Genomic DNA, 19,965 nt, shown 5'->3' with positions numbered 1-19,965 from the left:
ATTTCTCTACATTACTTTGTAGTTTATTGTGTACAGGTTTTTTATAACTTTGGTCAAATGTATCCCTAGGTAGTTCACATGTTTTGATATAATAGTAAATGCTATTCTTAAAAAAAACTTTATTTTCTGATTGTTTGTTGCTAGTACATAGAAGTAAAATTGATTTTGTATGTTGACTTCATAGACTACAACCTTGTTAATTACTCTGATTAATTCTGTATCTTTTTTATAGATTTCTTAAGATTTTTTTTACATAAATGATTATGTCGTTTACACAAAAAGAAAAAGATGATTTTATCCTGACTTCCAATTTATTTGCCTTTTATTTCTTCTCTTTTTTCCCCGTACTGCACTAAGACCTTCATTACAATTTTTAATAGTACTGTTGGGACCATATGATTTCACCTTGTTCCCTGTCATAGAGAGAAAACATTGTTTTTCATCATTGTTTATGATGTCAACTGTAGGATTTTGGTTGGTGCCCTTTATCAAATCGAGAACGTTTCCTCTGTTCCTACTTTTATGAGGCTTTATATCATGAGTGGATGCGGAATTTGTCAAATGATTTTCTGTATCCATTGAGACGATCATATGTTTTTTTCTTTTTTAGTTTATTTAATGGTGAGTTATAGTGATGATTTTTGAAGGTTAAACTGACCTTGCTTTCCTGAGATAAACTTCACTTGGTTATAATGTATTATCCTTCTTCTTATTGTTGGATTTGAATTGCTAAAATTTTTGTTAGAAATTTTTGCATCTACATTCATGAGGTATACTGTTCTGTATTTTTCTCCTAATGCCTTGGCTAGTTTTCTTATATGGTAATGCTGGTCTCATGTTCCCTTTTCTTGTGTTTTCTGAAAGAGTTTGTGTAGACTTGGTATTATTTTTTTCCTTACATATTTTGTTGAATTTACCAGTAAATCATCAATACCTAAGTGTTTGTTTGTTTCTTGTGGGACAGTTTTTAAGTATAAATCGAATTGTTTTTAATAGATATGAAGCTATTCCAGTTATTCATTTCTTTTTGAGTGAACTTTGGTAGATTGTGTCTTATAAAGAATATTTTTTTTCATTTTATCTAAGTTGTGAAATTGACTGGCATACCATTATTAGTATTCCTTTATTCTTTTAATGTCTAGTATCTATCTAAAAGTCACCTCCACTGTGTCTTATATTAATTTCGGTCTTTTTTAATGATTAATCTAAATAGAGGTTTATCCATTTCATTGATCTATTCAAATTGATTATTTTTCATTGATTATTTTTTAAATTTTGCTTTATATATTAATGATTTCTGTTCTTTATTATTTTAATTATTCTTAATTTGGACTTAATTTGCTGTTTTCAAATTTAAGGTGGAAACTTGGGTCATTGATTTTAAACTTTTATATTTTTATAATATACATGTTTAATGCTCTAGACTTCCTCTAATCGCTGCTTGAGCTATGGCCTACAAATTTAGATTATTATGTTAATGTTAATTCAGTTTAAAATATTTTCAGTCTTCTGTTCTGCTCCTAATCTTCCTCCTGGGCAACTGATGAAGGTCCATGGGAAAGAGCTTTAGGGTGGGTTTGAACTCTTGTTTTGTGTCTGGGGTTCATAGGGATTCCAAACCAGCATGGTAGCCCATACGTCACCTTTAAGAATTTGTGAAAAATTTAACTGATTTCTTTCTTTCTTTTTCTTTCTTTCTTTCTTAATTTCTTTCTTTCTTTCTTTCTTTCTTTCTTTCTTTCTTTCTTTCTTTCTTTCTTTTTCTTTCAGATTTTATTTATTTATTTGACAGAGAGACAGCGAGAGGGGGAACACAAGCAAGGGGAGTGTGAGAGGGAGAAGCAGGCTTCCCACCGAGCAGGGAGTCCGATGCGGGGCTCGATCCCAGGACCCTGGGATCATGACCTGAGCTGAAGGCAGACGCTTAACAGCGGAGCCACACAGGCGTCCCTCATTTCTTATTACCTATTTGTATGATGACCACCTCTTCCTCTTGTGTTCTGTCAAAGGTTAAAACAGATCATGTATCCATCTCTCCTTAGAGGGTCTTGTCACTATGGAATTCAGTTTACTGGGTTGCTGTGTGATTTCAGTTCCCTGATGGGCTCAAGAAAAGTTATGAATTTATAGATTATTTGACTTTGTCCTAAATGTTAGAATAGGAGCCATGTCCTCTTTGGAAACAAAATATTTGTTAATCATACTTTAGAAACAGCTTGTTTTTCTGCCCAGAACCCCAGCTGGAAAGTCCATTTGGGATGCTGAAATTTAGTTACTTCTAAAATGTCATAACTATTTCATCAAACACACTTCCTTCAGGTCATACGGTGAAATATTTCTCCAAGAACACTCGAGTTAAAAGCCCATTTCATAAGATTCTTTTCTTTGTGGTACCACCTCAGATAGTAGCTTTGTTGTACATGGTTGAATGGACTCTTGAGTGGGCAGGCAAGGAAACAGAGTATTATTACTGGCTTTCTCATATAAACAGTTATGCAAGGTCAGGGTTGGGAAGGCCATCCAACGGTATGTGGTCAGTATGGCAACCAGATGACTGGTGATTCAAGTATCATGAACAAGTCATCCGCTAATATCTTGGAACATTTCCGGTGTTGGCAATTTCATTATTTTTTAAGGCAGCCCATTTGATCTTTTGTTAGTTTTGGCAGTTATATTTTTCTTTGTTTTGAACCCACATTTTCCCTTCTATAGTCCCTTCTTAGCTACCTGCTTCTGACTCTTTAACTCAATGGGTTGGAGTTGCCTCTGTACCTCTCAGTCAATAAATGTGAGCAGTGGCTTCTCAGAAGTTTTTCATGGTAATCACTTTGGGTCCTCCTTACTTGATTCTGTTCTGCTTTTGCTCCAAATACAATCTCCACCTAGCTGTGAACTCTGGCTAAAGTAACTCCAATTTTGAGCCTACTTTGGTTTTTTGAAAATAATTTTTTTGGGTATCATTTTATATTGTTGTTTAGACTGCTCAGATTTTAAGTATTAGGGGCGCCTGGGTGGCACAGCGGTTAAGCGTCTGCCTTCGGCTCAGGGCGTGGTCCCGGCGTTATGGGATCGAGCCCCACATCAGGCTCTTCTGCTATGAGCCTGCTTCTTCCTCTCCCACTCCCCCTGCTTGTGTTCCCTCTCTCGCTGGCTGTCTCTATCTCATAAATAAAAAAATTAAAAAAAAAAAAAAGATTTTAAGTATTAGTGTTTCCTAGTGGTTTGCTCTTTGGATTTGTGTTCTGGTTCTCTGCGCTCAGTGTTGTCTTCGTAAAGAAACTCTGTTCTAGTTCCACGCCCTTGGAAGCCAAACTCCATGATCATTTGTCAGTGGTCCCCAAGAGCAGGGAGGATTTGGGTAACTGTATCCTTGTCCCTCTTCCAAACATGTTAATTCACTCTTCTACTTAGAGTCCTTTCAGATGCTTGAAGAAAGCTTTATATGCATCCTAGGTCATCTCTTTTTCAGGCTACACCCTAATATCCTCTAATATGCTTCTAATGGGAGGTTTAACAAAGAGAGAGTATGTTGATCCAACCGTAGGTAGGTACCCAAATTATTGTATTTCCAAATTGATTTTTCTACTCTGCTTTCTAAATTCCTGATGGTTGAAGATTCTAACTATTACAAATCTGACACATTACAAACCTTATTATCTTCATATTAAAATTTTTTTTAGAAAAAGATATATATGTACAAGCTTAAACTATTCAATACTTCTGGAAAGTTAGTTTAAAAAAGAGCAGTCTTTTACTTTCCCTTTTCCCCCCTCCCCAGTGGTAATCTCTTACCACCATGTCTAGCTGATTATTTTGGTATTTATTCATTGTTTCTAAATAACATGTTTTTACACTCTTTTGTTTTCTTTTTTTTGATGTCCAGTGTTCATGTGATCACGACTGTGCAGTGCTCTTCTGAGATGAACCATGTGGTGTACTGGGGTTTGTTTCCCTTGCCTGGACAGCTTTTCGTTTCCTTCTCATTTGCCTTCTTGTTTGATCATTTTTCTACGTATGTATCACTCAGTCAATTCCTGTGGATCGTTTAACTCTCCTGTGAAGATATTCAGATTTCCCAGGCATCCAGTTCATTTCGTCTTGTTGCAGAAGTTGCTCCCGGAGCCTTCTGACCCTCCCCAGTGGGCCGGCTGCCCTCTTCACCTTGCGTGGACCACCAGCCTGAGAGCTCCCTGCCCCAGCACTTGGGGATTTCCCTTTCTTATCTTTTTCTGACACATCTCTTGTGTGCTTGTCTCCCTTTTCCCTAGTTTTGCTCTTTTGTTTGAGCCTATCCTTGTACAGCTTCCCGAGAAGGGATACGTGTGGGTGTCTGAAATGTCTTCATTATACTTTAACATTTAAGCAATAGTCTAGCTGAGTGTAAACTACCCACTTTTCTTAGAATTTGGAGGCATTTTGCATTGCCTTTTAAAAGACCTTTAGTTTTGAAATGATTTTAGATTGACAGAAGAGTTACGAAGATAGTACAGAGTTCCTGTCCACCCTGCACCTGGCCTACCCTATTATTAACATTGTACATGGCCATGATACATTCCTCAACACTTGAGAAATTAATGTTGGCCCACTGCTCTTAACTGACCTGCAGACTTTAGTCATATTTCACCAGTTTTTCTACTAACATCCTTTGTTATCCTTTGTTCCAGGATCGAATCCAAGATACCAAATTGAAATTAGCTCTCATGTCTCCTAGTCTTCTCCAAACTGTGACCAGCGGTTGAGTTTCCTTATTTTTAAGAACTTTGATACTTTGGAAGAGCACTGGTCGATATTTTTGTACACCGTCCCTGCATGGATTTGTCTGCTGTCTTCTCATGTTAAAACGTAGGCTATGGATTTGGGGGACTATTACTGCAATGGTGAAAGGGCACTACTTCTTTTTTTTTTTTTTTTTAAGATTTTATTTATTTTATTTGACAGAGAGAGAGAGACGGCCAGTGAGAGAGGGAACACAAGCAGGGGGAGTGGGAGAGGAAGAAGCGGGCTTCCCAGTGGAGCTGGGAGCCCAATGTGGGGCTCGATCCCAGGACCCTGGGATCACTCCCTGAGCTGAAGGCAGATGCTTAACGACTGAGCCACCCAGGCGCCCCGTAAAAGGGCACTTCTCTTCACACCATATCAGGGGACGCATCATATCAATGTGACCTATTGCTGGTGATGTTAACTTTGATCATTTAGTTAAAGTGGCATCTGCTAGGTTTTCTCTGTGAGTTTACTAGTTTTCCCTTTCCATTAAGCGAGTCACTAAGTCCAGGCCATGCTAAAAAGGAAGAGGAATTCAGCTCCACCTTCTTGAGAGAGGAGTATCAAACAACTTGTGGACTTATGTCTAACGAATAAATATTTGGGGGGGAGATATTTTGAGGCTATGCCAGTATTCTTTTTCTTCTTCAAGTTTTACCCATTAATGTTCCCATTCATCAGTTAGTCTTACCATTGCTTTTTAACTTCCGGTGTTACTGTCAAGAGATCTAAAACCATCCTAACTGCCGATGCTCAGAATGAGACTATTCTTCACAGGCAGGCTGTAGAATCTCTTCCTTCTTTCCTGTGTTCTGGAATTTCGTGAAAACATTTGGCAGGAGACTATTCGTGTCACTATGGAGTGAAGACAGTTGCTTTAAAAGGAGAAGTATATGTGGGGTTCTGTCATCTTAAGGCAGGAACCCAGGACTTGGCTTCCTTAAATTTGTAATTCTTTTTTCCTTTCTCTCAACACAGGGCTTCCCACCCAAAACATGGAAGGCCGACGTGACCCACTTGAGTTGCCCGGAGCCTGCAGCGTTCGCTTTCTCGCCTCTGGCTCCGCGCTGGAGCTCTTTGCGGGAGATGTGGATACCCAGCTTCGAGCAATCCAAGAGAGAAGCCCAGGCGCTAAGGTGGCTGGTTGATAGGAATACAAATTTTTCAGCTCAAGAGTTTTGGGCCCTGGTATTCAAGGACTGATTTCTCAAAGTATCAGAATGATACAGACTAGAGCTCTCTCGAGGTTTGTTTTGTAGGTTGCCTTAATACACGAATGTCATAGCTCCGTTGTTGACTGTCCTTTAGGATAAGGAATCATTGCTGTGGTACTTATCATGAGCCCTCTCAGATAGTGGATGTGAAGTACCCTCAGGGGTCAGCTCGCTATTTTTTATACTAAAAAAGTAAATATTTCTTACGGTCGCCTTCCATTGACATGTCTGGACCGATGCACCTGCCGCCTCTTGTGGAAACTCCGCTCGTGTGGCGTGAGCGCGTCCCTCCCTGCAACGGAGGCAGAGGGTGGAGCTGTGGATTCTCGATACTCACCTCACTGTCTGCAGTTTGTTAGTATCTGGCCAGCCCAGTGTCCCGATGCTGAGCATGGACACGAAATGCAGTAGAACTTGGCAATGAGAGATTCCATCTGTTGGTTTCCGGGGATGTAAGTGAGTAATAAAAGCTGGGCGAATTTTATCTGCTCTTTCTCTTCAAGTCAGAAGAACGTATGCCTGTCTGCCTTCTCCTTACTCTTACTACCTCTTTCTTCTTCTCCTCTTGCCCGGCCTCCTTCCCCACTCCCCCCCGCACCATGAAGATGTGCCTCTTCCTTGTGTGCTTTGAACAGTGAGATGTTCTCAATGGTCCTTTATCTTGCCCAGCAGAATAATGATCGTGTGACCCAGGCTGGACACCCCGTACCCTTCGATTGATGTGAGAGTGGAAGTGAATGGCCCCCGGGAACTCGGGTTGTGTTGAAGGCGATCTGTCTTTTCTTAGGCACAGCCTGTAATGGTGGGCGGCCGACTCTGTGGGTGAGCATTCCCTGTCATTTCTGATCCTGCACAGAGCAGTTTCGGCTGTCCCGTCGGGAGCTTCCGCTGGAGCTCCGTGAAAGACAAGGAGAAAACACGGGCTCGCGTTCTGTCCCCATGTGAGGCTGGGGAGGCTTTTAGGGATCCTAAGGCCTTTGCCACCAGACGTGTCCTGACTTTGGTGCTGCTTATCGTGGAAAGGCGTCAGCCCCTGAGGACAGACAGAGTCCCTGACTCTCGTGTCCCCGAGGTGGCATGGGGGTGCAACTCAGGATGGCCCCCGTGGTGCCAGCTCCCCGTTGATCCCAGGCCAGGGCCTTCACGTGTCAGCCACGCACAATCTCTTTGTGAGTAGCGCGCTCTCTGGTTCTGCTGAAACCAGTACATTCTTTCAGGAGCAAGCAAGGTCACATTGCTGGGTGGGAGAAGGTTCTATGGCTGGGTTTTTCTCAATCCCAGCTCTGCCATTAACCGAATATGATTTAGTACAACTCTCTTAACTTCCTTGGGCCTTAGTTTTTGTACCTAAAAAAAAGAGCGATTGGGCTGGTCATTGAAGTTCTTTCCTATATAATGTTCTTTGTTTATCAAAATTAAGAAGTTTAATTTTGTAGATGTTTTTACTCAGCCAGGAGCAAATCTTTTAGAGCCACTGCATGGTTTTCAAGGGAAGAAAGCTCTTTGGAGGAAGAAGCATACTTCTTGGGTGGTATTAGGGATAGAAAGTGGGTTATCTCTACCATTTTTTTTTTTTCTGATAATATCCAAAGGGAAAGCATTGGAAAGGGGGATTGTTTGTTACAGACCAGATTTTAAATTGTATATTAAATGAGTTTGGTTGTCGTACTCTTCGTAAAAAGCCCAGAATGTGATTTGTGCATCTGGTGAGGTATTATCTGATAGCTCTCGGTCTCCATAGATGCCTTAAGCAAATACTCAGTGCTCATATGCTGTGCGTATGTTTTAAACCTCCACATTGCATGTAGTTTTGTTCTATCTTGGTTCTTTTTTTTTTTTTAAAGATTTTATTTATTTATTCGACAGAGATAGAGACAGCCAGCGAGAGAGGGAACACAAGCAGGGGGAGTGGGAGAGGAAGAAGCAGGCTCATAGCAGAGGAGCCTGATGTGGGGCTTGATCCCAGAACGCCGGGATCACGCCCTGAGCCGAAAGCAGACGCTTAACCGCTGTGCCACCCAGGCGCACCTATCTTGGTTCTTCATCAAGACTCCGTAGACAAAATTCTGCCTGAACATTTTTGAAGTATGGAGCCCTGAACAAACTTAGTGAAATGAAATAATTGATCGTTTAATGGGGCATAAACATCTTGTCGGGGAAGACGATGGAGGAGAGGGAATTCTGTGGGATTGAAAATGGGGTGTGTTTCAGAGAAAATAATTCAAAAGTTCTTTGGGGTTCTTTGAGTACCTGTAGATTTGAGACTTTATTATTCATATTTTTTGTTTTGCGCATGCGTCTTCTGTAATAGGCTTTTTATTAATGAGATGGTACCCTCGTCTAAGATAATTGCTGTCATGGAGTGAGAGACATGGCCCCACTGTAGCAGCATTCTTATCTGCAAATGGGGAGCTGTCAGTTTTGAATTCCATGTAAGTCCCCTCAGTGACATGGTATCCATTGATCCCATGAGACCACACCTTTCTCTTTACCCCCCTGATTCCATTTGTGAGCTATGATTAAGAGAGTCCTGTCCCACGGGGCTGCTGTGAGGAATGGCTCACGGCTGGGAAGGACTTGGTGTGATGCAGCGTTCTGTGTAGGGTGTCAATACGTTTTGCTTGGATTTTTCTGAGACCGCTTTTCTAAGTGATATGACGAGGTGGATAGAAACCTTCTCAGAAATGTTGAAGAAAGGGCTCACTAATGCTAGTCAATAGTCTTCACATCTTCACCTGAAAATGAGATAACTTTGACCAGTGATCATGTAGCAGTTACAACATTTCAGAACCTGATTGTGGACCTGCTTCTTTGTTGCTATTAGGAGCTAGATTCCGGTAACAATTGAGATTATTGTCATTATTAGTAAGAGTTTGAATGCAGACAGTGTTGTGTGCACCACTGAGAAGTAGGAGACATAAGCAAAAATGAACGTCCTTGCTTTGACTCGCACACTGTAGATTACGCATGGGAGAACTAGCCTAATATCTATGGACACTGTACGAGTCCAAGCACAGCGCAGACCTGAACCTGAAATGCCCAGTGTTGTGCTGTGCGTTTAAAAAAACCGTTAGTGTAGCTTGTAATTCCTGCTAAGGATGACAAAGCATTAGGGGGATCCAGTGGAGAGTTAGTTTTCAGTGAATGGTATTATCTGAGGCATCGTAGGTACAAATCTACATAAATGACCTATGTCTTTCTTGGAATCTTCAAAGTATAAAATGTAGAAGTTAACAGACCGAGGGTAATGGTGGTCAGTTTATGTTTCAAAGAACTTTGCAATCCAGAATGTTCTGTAAAGCGCTTTCTTACCCTTCTTTAGGGAAGTTCTTTTCTTTGTTTTCATTTTCGTTCTTGTCATTAGTGATACTGTCTTTACTGCATAATTCTTATCAACATATATCTTTATTTTCTTCCGATTACAGAAATAAAAATGCTTACAAAACTTGGAAAATTGAACTGTGAACCATGACTCCAGAATAAGAAGACCTGGTTTTAGTCCCCACTCTCCAGTATGCCATCTAAAGATGATATCTTGGGGTTGCCTGGGTGGCTCAGTCAGTTAAGCGTCAGACTCTTGATTTCAGCTCAGCTCGTGATCTCAGGGTCATGGGGTGGAGCCTGTGCTGGGCTCTGCGCTCAACGGGGAGTCTGCTGGAGATTCTCTCCCCCGCTCTCTCTTCCCCTCCTCCTCGTGCTGGCTCTCAAATAGATAAATCTTTAAGCAAAAAGAAAGATGGTACCTTGGCCAAGTTATTTGGCCCTTCTGAGCTTCAGTTTGCTCACCAGGGAAAGCTTATTGTATGTCCAACCACACTGTGAGGTTGTGAAGTGTAAATAAGCCAGTATTCATTCTTCACTCTCTACGTGGAAGCTGTGGCTGCTCCGGCTCTCTGTGGCCATCACCCTTTGTTTGGGATGACCTTGACTGAGATTTGCGCATAATTAAGGAATGGCTAGTGATAGTACCAGCGATGGTACTCCATTTAGTTCTCCGTCCAGTTATCTGATACCTGTTTTTTGTTGTGAGATAGGCATTGGGCTGGGCACCTTAGTCGGTGTGAATCGGACATGGGAGAGAGGTATGACGGTTCTGGGTAGGGCTTTGTGCTATTACGATGGTATGAAAGCCAGGGGCTGAGGAATGCTCAGATTGTACTGTCTCTCCCCTCCAGGGGATTTCTTTCTTTCTCTTTTTTTTTTTTTTGAAAGATTTTATTTATTTATTCGACAGAGATAGAGACAGCCAGCGAGAGAGGGAACACAAGCAGGGGGAGTGGGAGAGGAAGGAAGCAGGCTCATAGTGGAGGAGCCTGATGTGGGGCTCGATCCCATAACGCCGGGATCACGCCCTGAGCCGAAGGCAGACGCCCAACCGCTGTGCCACCCAGGCGCCCCCCTCCAGGGGATTTCTAATGGAGTTTTACACAAAGCTCCTAACAGCATAACGGGAATCCCACAACCTTTTTAATAGTAGCTGTGCAAACCCAACTAAACCCAGTGCAGTGACCTCTGGCAGAAGCCTTTCCATGTTGCAATTCTCAATCTTGGGAGGAGCCTGTTCGGTGTGCCCAGACCATGAGAGAGAAGAGAAAGGTGACCAGGTCTGGAGGTCCTGCCCCTTACAAGTAATAAGTTTACATGTTAACTGAAATCAAAAAAGAAGAAAAGAGGAGGAGCCTGCTCAGGACTTCTGGGAGACAAGCCCATTTTGCTCTTCATACATATTGATGCGAGAATATGAATGCAACGCATGGGAGCCCGCTTTTAAGTCACAGTCACCATAAAATATGGTCCATCAATAGTGGGGTCTAACCCATTAAATTAGCAATCCTGGTGGGGGGTATTATTAAGAAGATGGGCACAGGCAGAGGTGTGGGGAGTGACGCTCCGTGATTTTTATCTTCTCAACGCATTGGGCTTACCGGCCAAGCCGTGGTCAGTCGATGTGGCTGTATCCGTGAGGGGTGTGACCAGTCATGATCCACAGAAATCTCCTTTCACCTTCCTGAGGCTTCTTCCCAAATATCTGTCCGTGTTCCTTTGGGTCCCTCTGGAACCACTGACACGAGCAGTTGAGCTGTCTGACACTTCTGAAATGAATCAGAGTTGCACGCTGATTAATTCCTCCAAGGGTGTTTTGAGCATTAGGTCAAACTTTCATTCCCTATTTTATTTCTCGTGCAAACTATGGCCACATCATCCAACCTAGCTTACCAGAAATGGTTGTACAACCAGCCCAAATAGGCCATTATAGATATTTGGAATTTTACTATCACAAACTCCTTAATTAAAAAAAAACAAACTGGGGATGCCTGGGTGGCTCAGTTGGTTAAGCAACTGCCTTCGGCTCAGGTCGTGATCCCAGGGTCCTGGGATCGAGTCCCTCGTTGGGCTCCCTGCTCAGTGGGGAGTCTGCTTCTCCTTCTCCCTCTGCCCCTCCTCCTGCTTGTGATTTCCTGCTCTCTATCAAATAAATAAATAAAATCTTTAAAAAACCCTGATTGAATAGGTCATTAAAGAAACTTAAAGGCCATCAAGGTAGGTGGGGGTGATATTAAGGGTTTTGAGTCAGGGGCATTATCTTTTCACAGGAGCCTTTGAAATCAGCCTAACATAACTTGCTTCTTATAGAGTAAACATGACTATGGGCACTCATCTAGTAAGTCACACGGGAAAAAAGAAAAGCCAGTTTTATTTAAAAATGTCCTGAGGAAGCAATACAAATGATTAATTTTATTAAACCTTGATCTTTGAGTCCATGTCTTTTTAATATTGTGTGTGACAAAATGGGGAGTATATATGTCGCTTCTATGTACCAAAGCTCAGTAAGAATTACAAGGAAAAGCACTTGTGTGATTGTTTGAGTTGTGAGCTCATCTAGGACCTTTTTCATGTAACACCTTTTTTACTCAAAAGAGCCTCTAGCAAACTATGGATATCCAGACTTGGGTTTTTGTCAGTCATCTTCATGAAAATAAAGTGAGCCTGTCACTTTAAGAAAACTAATCGAAGTTGTTGCCCATGATAACATTTCAGCTTTCAAGTGAAAGTTAGGATTTTGGAAAACTGATTTCCACCACTTTGAGCTTGACAACTTCTGGATGCTTAGAAACTGTCCTGATGCAATTGGTGGTGATACTAACAAATGCTGCTTTTGACACTGAATGTAGACTGAGATGATGATGTGTAAGAGTGTTTTTAGTTTATTAGTTTGTTTTTATAATTCTGAGAAAGGAAAAGAGGGTATCAAATACTGGAGAGAGAGCAATTTTTTAAAAAATTAAAAAAAAATTTTTTTTTAGTTGGAAATTTCCATTAGGAAAATGGAACTTCTAGTGGGAGATTTTTAAAAATTATTGATTACCTCCTTGGAAATTGGGGTAAGATAAAAGGTAATGAGAGCTTTCATGGAGGGAAAAGAAAAAAATGGATTAAGGAACAAGAAAAATATTTTAAAAATATATCAAAATGATCATTATTTGGGTGACTCAGAATGTCAGGCTGCCTGGAATTTATTAATGTGTTGAATACAGTTTTACTGAGCACTTACTATGTGCCAGGAATTATTCTGGGCCATGGGGTCCAGCAGTGAATGGAACTGACAAAGCCCCTGCTACCTTCGAGCTGACATTCTGGTTCTAGTAGAGGAATGAGAACGGAAATGAGTTCGCCGAATACAAACCACTGCCTGGAAGCTTTATTTCTTTATTTTGCAAGAGCCCCATGGGACGGAATTTACCTCCTGACTCCCTACCACCACAGCTGAAACATGAGATGTGATATAAATGGGTTATATCGATAGTGTATTAAACATGCTATTTTGAGAAGATGTGTTAAAAGTACTAAGAGTTCAAGTTTAAAATGAGTTGGCAAGTCTAGAAGCAAATCTTTTCTCTATTCTTTTCATTCTTTACTCCATGGTTTTATTCTTGTGCCTCAGAAGAGGGGGCATTTCCTTGGTCAACATCGGGTGATTTCTGGCAAGAATTAAGGACTGTGACTGGGGATTGGCAATAAAGATGGCGGGCCCACTGGGCAAGCCGGGCTGCCCTGTCTAAACCGCGTCTGTTCACCTTAAGTCCAGGGGCTGGGGCCGGTCAGCTTTTACTTAGTCATAGCGCCTGGAGAAGTTTTATCTCACAAGCTGTATTCAGTCATCGTGTGTATAGTTCACACACCATTAGTAAGACTCCTTTCACCACTGAAATAATATTATTTGTTAGTCTGAGAAAATGCAGGTCACTGCGACGAGCATCTTTTAGGAGTGAAGTATCATCACAGATGTCTTCTATGTCTCTTTCTAGACCGTTTCTGTGGTCTAACACAAGCCTCAGTGTGAAGTCAGCCTGGGGGTGGTGGAGCAGGAGCCACGAAAAGGAAACCTCTGATGTCCCCTCCTTATTTGTTTGTTGATTGTTGCTGTAGCTGTAGGGACGCCATTGAATATATATTTTGGTCATCTTTATTCAGAAGGATGATGCCGCTCCCTGTGCCTTTCAGCAGCGTATGTTTTCTGGAAAGACTGTGATAGGTTGGTGGCCTTATGGTTTATTGTCCAAACTGGGACACTGTTGAGAGTGAAAGGGGGAGCTATTACTTAAGCCAGGACAGGGACGCCTGCGTGGCTCAGCCGTTAAGCGTCTGCCTTCAGCTCAGGTCATGATCCCAGGGTCCTGGAATCGAGTCCCACATCGGGCTCCATGCTCAGCAGGGAGCCTGCTTCTCCCTCTGCCTGCTGCTCTCCTTGCTTGTGGCCGCTCTCTCTCTCTCTGACAAACAAATAAATAAAACTAAAAAAAAATTAAGCCGGGACAATCGACATAAACTGGGATGTGTGGTCCTCCTTGCCGTAGGGAATGTAGGTGGCAACGGGCATTTTAGCACCGCTGTGTTCCAAAACTGTCTCTGAGCTCGGGGGGCTGGGGGGAGGAAAATGTTATTAGTGTCGTTGAGGCTAGGCACCGCTGGATACTGTCCTGTGTAATGGCACGTAGTTGCTACAATACCCATTTGAGGTAGATCGTTTTCTCTCCTGCTTTTATAATACGAAATACAAGACAACTCTGTTTAATCATGGTGGGGTGACATTTTAAACATGCGTAAGTCGACAGAAGCCATTATTCAAGCTTTGCTTCTTCAGTGGTCGAGGCCTCCCTGTGTCCTGGGTAGAGAAGATCTGTGCCCCAGCAAGGACCTTTTGGTCAATTGGTTTATAGGCAGCAAGGTTAAGGCAATTGGGTCCCCTTTGTTCTGGAGGAAGGAAGGAATTTTTTTGTGCTTGGAAAAGGTAGCACTTTCAAATACCTTCGTTATGGAAAAATCAAAAACCAATTAGAGGAAGAAGTGGAAATTTGAGTAGAACAGGTGCTGTGGACTCTTGAAAATCACTGAGACTTGGAGACTCTCCCTCCTCATCTTACAGAACTTGTTTTCCCACACATCTTATTTTGACGAAATTTTAGAAGTGTAGAAGACTGGTAAGAATAGTATCATTAGGGGCGCCTGGGTGGCGCAGCGGTTAAGCGTCTGCCTTCGGCTCAGGGCGTGATCCCGGCATTGCAGGATCGAGCCCCAAGTCAGGCTCCTCCACTATGAGCCTGCTTCTTCCTCTCCCACTCCCCCTGCTTGTGTTCCCTCTCTCGCTGGCTGTCTCTATCTCTGTCAAATAAATAAATAAAATCTTTAAAAAAAAAAAAAAGAATAGTATCATTAGCACTCGACATTTCTTCAGGTACGTTCACCAGCTCCTATATTTTGCCACATTTGCTTTACCTCTTCCTTCCTTCCTTCCTTCCTTCCTTCCTTCCTTCCTTCCTTCCTTCCTTCCTTCCTTCCTTTCTCTTCTCCTTCCTTCCTTTCTTCCTTTTTTTCCCATTTGAAAGTAAGCTGTGAAATAGAAGTCATCCAAACTGATAAGGAAGAAGTAAAACTTTCACTACTTGCAGATGATATGAAAACCTTAAAGAATCCACCAAAATAGCTACTAGAATTGATACATGAGTTCAGTAGTCACCGGATACAAAACCAATGTGCAGAAATCTGTTGCGTTCCTATACACTAACAATGAAGCAGTAGAAAGAGTATAATCCTAAGTAGAAAGTAGAAAAAAAAAAAAAAGGGAAACAATACCATTTACAATTTCACCAAAAATAAGATACCTAGCAATGCAGCTTGTAATCCAAAAAGGTGAAAGACCTGTACTCTGAAAACTATATGGCACTGATGAAAGAAATTGAAGACGAGAGAAAGAAATGGAAAGAATTTCCATGCTCATGGATTGGAAGAACAAATATTATTAAAATGTTTGTACTGCCCAAAGCAATCTCAGATTCAATGCAATCCCTATCAAAATACCAACAGCATCTTTCACAGAACTAGAACAAACAATCCTAAAATTTGTATGGAACCACAAAAGACTCCAAATAGCCAGAACAATCTGGAAAAGCAAAAACAAAACTGGAGGTATCACAATTCCAGACTTCGAGTTATATTACAAAGCTGTAGTAATCAAAACAGTAGGGTGCTGGCGCAAAAATAGACACATAGATCAATGGAACAGAATAGAAACCTGGAAATAAACCTGCAAATATATGGCCCATTAGTCTTTGACAAAGCAGGAAAGACTATCCAATGGGAAAAAAGACAGTCTCTTAGTGAATGGTGTTGGGAAAACTGGTCAGCTAAATGCACAAGAATGAAACTGGCCCACTTTCTTACACCATATACAAAAATAAACTCAAAATGAATTAAAGACCGAAACATGAAACCTGCAACAATAAAATCCTAGAAGAGAGCACAGGCAGTAAGGTACAGCATACGGTATAGCATGACATCAGGCATAGCAACATTTTTCTAGCTAAGTCTCCTGAGGCAAAGGAAACAAAAGCAAAAGTAAACTATTGGGACTGCATCAAAATAAAAAGCTTCTGCACAGTGAAGGAAACAACAAAACTAAAAGGCAGCCTATAGAATGGGAGAAGATATTTGCAAGTTATATATCTGATAAAGGGTTAGTATCCAAAGTATATAAAGAATTTGTAAAACTCAACACCCAAAAGCCAAATAATCCAATTTAAAAACGGGCAGGAGACAGGAACAGACATTTCTCCAAAGGAGACATCCAGATGCCAACAGACACATGAAAAGATGCTCAGCATCACTCATCACCAGGGAAATACAAATCAAAACCACAATGAGGTATCACCTCACACCTGTCAGAATGGCTAAAATCAATAACACAAGAAACAACAAGTGTTGCTGAGGACGTGGAGCAAGGGGAACCCTCGTGCACTGTTGTGGGGAACGCGAACTGGTGCAGCCACTCTGGAAAATAGTATGGAGGTTTCTCAAAAAGTTAAAAAGAGAACTACCCTATGAGCCAGTGATTGAGCTACAGGGTAATTACCCCCAAACTACAAGAATGCTGATTCAAAGGGTTACATGCACCCCGATGTTCATAGCGGCATTATTTACAACAGCAAACTATGGAGGTAGCCCCAGTGTGTACTGATAGGTGAACAGATAAAATGCAGTATATATACACCAGGGAATATTATTCAGCCATAAAAATGAAATCTTGCCATTTGCAATGACATGGATGGAGCTAGAGAGTATAATTCTAAGTGAAATAAATCAGAGAAAGACAAATACCATACGATTTCACTCATTTAAATTTAAGAAACAAAACAAAGGTGTAAAGAGGGGGAAAAGATAGGGACAAGTCAAGAAACAGACTCCTAACTACTGAAAACAAACTGATGGTTACCAGAGGAGAGGCGGGTGGGAAGACGGTGCTATGGTGATGGGGATTAAGGAGTGCACTTGTGATGAGCACTGGCTGATGTATGGAATTAGTGAATCACCATATTGTACATCCGAAACTAATATTACATTGTATGTTAACTATACTGGAATTAAAAAAAAAGAAAGTTGCAAACATCACCCCCCTTCTGTGAAGGACATTCTTCTGAATAACCACAATCCCATGATCAAATCCAAGAAACGAAACACTGATACAATGATATTTAATACACATTCCATATTCACTGTTTCCCAACTGCACAAATGATGAGTTATTGCAGTTTCTTTTTTCTGTTTAATTCAAGATCCAATTGAGAATCACATATTGCCTTTATTTCTTATCTATCTTTAGTTAATAATTAATTAATTTTTAAAAGATTTTATTTATTTATGTGACAGAGAGACAGCCAGCGAGAGAGGGAACACAGCAGGGGAGTGGGAGAGGAAGAAGCAGGCTCCCAGTGGAGGAGCCTGATGTGGGGCTCGATCCCGGAACGCTGGGATCACGCCCTGAGCCGAAGACAGATGCTTAACATCTGCGCTACCCAGGCGCCCCTTATCTATCTTTTTTAAAAAAAGATTTTTTTTTTATTCATTTGAGAGAGAAAGGGAGAGTGCAGACGGAGCGTGAGAGGGAGAAGCAGACTCCCTGCTGAGCAGAGAGCCCGATGCGGGGCTCAATCCCAGGACCCTGGGATCATGACCCAAGTTGAAGGCAGACACTTAACCAACTGAGCCACCCAGGCACCCTATTTTTTATATATCTTTTACCTCTTTTAATTTAGAAGAGTTGTCTTGTTTTACCTTGTTTTATTTTCTTTGCTCTTTGGTCTTTTGTGATGCTGACATTTTTGAAGAGCTGGGACCATCTGTCTTGTAGAATATTCCATAATCTGGATTTATCTGATTACTTTCTCATGATTAGATTTATGGACCCTTTCTCTTTTGAAGTTCAACATCATTAGAACATCTCTGAAGCACTGAAGAGACCCTAACTAAGGCCTTACCAGAGAAGACACCAACACTTCCCTCTCCAAGTGGAGATTCACTATATGAGAAAAGGGAACCTGGGTCAGTGACTCCGTCTTGACACCCAGGTCTGGAGAATGGTTAGTGTTTTGTAGTGAGGTGTGTGTGTGTGTGTGTGCACGCACCTGTGTGTATGATGAATATGTGAGATTGAGAGAATGAAAGAAGGAGGAAGTGGAGGAGGGGGAAGAAAACTAACAAGGTATTTAAAGAGAAAAATATGGTAGCAGGAACAGTCATGGGGAAGAGAATGGAGTCTTACAGTGTACACATTAATTTTTCCAGTTTTTTCTCTTTAAGACAATTGTAAACAAGAACAACTCCTTGGACTAATAGGCCCTTAAAGTTCTTAGATTTATTAGAATAATTAGAAAGGGAGATAAAACCTTTTTTGAGATAGGAAAGATGGAAGCTTGCATTTAAAAAATATGTGATTTTATTTTATGACCTAAAAGAGTGAAGCAGGACATATCATTATGTACATAACTTATTCAATGCCAGATCACTAACGAATGACAGAACCGAATTTCAAACCCAAGACTGTTGTGTTTGCTCATGTTCTTTCTGCCATACTCCATTTTCTCCGATGGGATCTCTTATGGGATGGATAGGTTGTTGTGATTCTTAGCAGTACCCTGGAAAAAATAAAATGTCTTTCCCACCGGTATGGAAAAATCCAGTTCTACCCTGATAGACTTTAAGACAAATAGGAAATTCTTTATTAGTGAAAGGGAGCCTGTGTCCACATTTACAAGTCAATCTATCTCTTTTTTTAATAAGATTTATTTTTTTATTAGAGAGAGAGAGAGAGAGAGCATGCGAGTACATGCATGGGGGGAGGGGCGGAGGGAGAGGGAGAGAGAATCTCAAGCAGACTCCCCCCTGAGCGAGGAGCCCAAGCCCAACACGGGGCTCAATCCCATGACCCTGAGATCAGCACCTGAGCTGAAGTCAGGAGTCAGTCACTTCACCAACTGAGCCACCCAGGTGCCCTGCAAGTCAATCTATTTCTTCTTCAGAAACTTTCGTGTGACTTTGGAATTACAAATAGTTTGGTTTGAATGTATTAAACACTTGGGAAAGCCCACGGCAACGGTGTTCGCCTTAAAAGACACTCCCATCTTTGGGAAGGCCTAGATTTGGTGGCATCTCCCCAGACTTGTTTGCAGGATGCTCTGTTCTTCTGTATACACAAGTCCTTCCACTTGCCCATTGCGAGAGCTGGCAGATTGAAGCCCACAGAAGACTGGAAAGTACTGATGATTTGTTTGTGCAAACAACAGAAACTCAGAAAAAATGATGTTGGGGTTTGGGAAGGACACTACAGTAAACCAGGATCACAGTTATGGAAAAACAGCTTTTCATGTTCAAAGAAAACCGCATAATGTGTCATTTTCTGTGTCCTGTCTGGTACACCCCTCCTACCCCCCACAAGGCCCGGATCTAAGACATGAAGGAACCACTCATCAAGTCTTGGATTCTTTCTGATTTGATACTTGTCCAAAATTTCCTCCATTTTTTGCAGCTATCGAGGATAATGTAGCTCCCCAAAATTCATATACTGCCCTGTCTTTCGAAGAAGCAACAGCCCCAGATAAACTTTATAAGAGGCTTTTACGTTTTCAAAATGTGAGAGAGTGGCAGTGGTAGGGGACAGAGGGGTATGGGCCATGAAGCGACAAATGCCCTTTGCGGGGAGTTGTGAACCAGCGTTAGGTCGGCGAGGCCAGGTTGTCCGGCGAGGCTGAGGCGCACGGCCGTAGTTCCAGAGAGAAGACTTGCTATGGGTTTCTTGACAGAGGCCAATTCTCAGTTTTGGTTTCAGGAAATCCCGAAACAGGAAATAAGATGTTGCAAGCGTGGGGCTTTGGGGACAGACTCATGAGAGAGATGAATTTCAACAACCTAAAAATTGCTCGGTGACTTCTTGGCGTGTGAGGACGTGTGGCCGAGCCAAGGTGAAGCCCCCGTTGCTCCCTCCGTCTGCAGCTGGCTCTAGTGCCCAGCGTTTTCATCTACGCAGCCGCATTCCTCAGCTCTGCGCGGGACCTCCCCTCAAGTCACACAGTCCCTTAGCAAGCTAAGGGTCATCTGTGAGGGCACGGAAGACAAGGAGAAAACAACCCCAAATCTGTGTGGAATAGAAAGAATCTGTTTT

At 41.8% G+C, this 19,965-nt stretch overlaps 1 protein-coding gene across 2 annotated transcripts in view; it reads left to right on the top strand.

The window, feature by feature from the left end:
• FUT10 (fucosyltransferase 10) overlaps nt 1-16,919 on the top strand; it is an 85,187-nt gene extending 68,268 nt beyond the window's left edge. For both annotated transcript variants that reach the window (XM_026508400.4, XM_044387511.3), the window contains one exon: nt 5,740-16,919. In XM_026508400.4, coding sequence (XP_026364185.1) covers nt 5,740-5,964 — 225 coding nt within the window. In that variant the 3' untranslated portion in view covers nt 5,965-16,919. The remainder of the gene's footprint in view (nt 1-5,739) is intronic.
• Nucleotides 16,920-19,965: the final 3,046 nt, after the last annotated feature.

Source organism: Ursus arctos, unplaced genomic scaffold (assembly GCF_023065955.2).
Source record: "Ursus arctos isolate Adak ecotype North America unplaced genomic scaffold, UrsArc2.0 scaffold_27, whole genome shotgun sequence".
Classification (NCBI taxonomy): Eukaryota; Metazoa; Chordata; class Mammalia; order Carnivora; family Ursidae; genus Ursus; species Ursus arctos.
The sequence above is the reverse complement of the archived record's forward strand: the minus strand, read 5'-3'. Positions and strand labels throughout refer to the sequence as shown.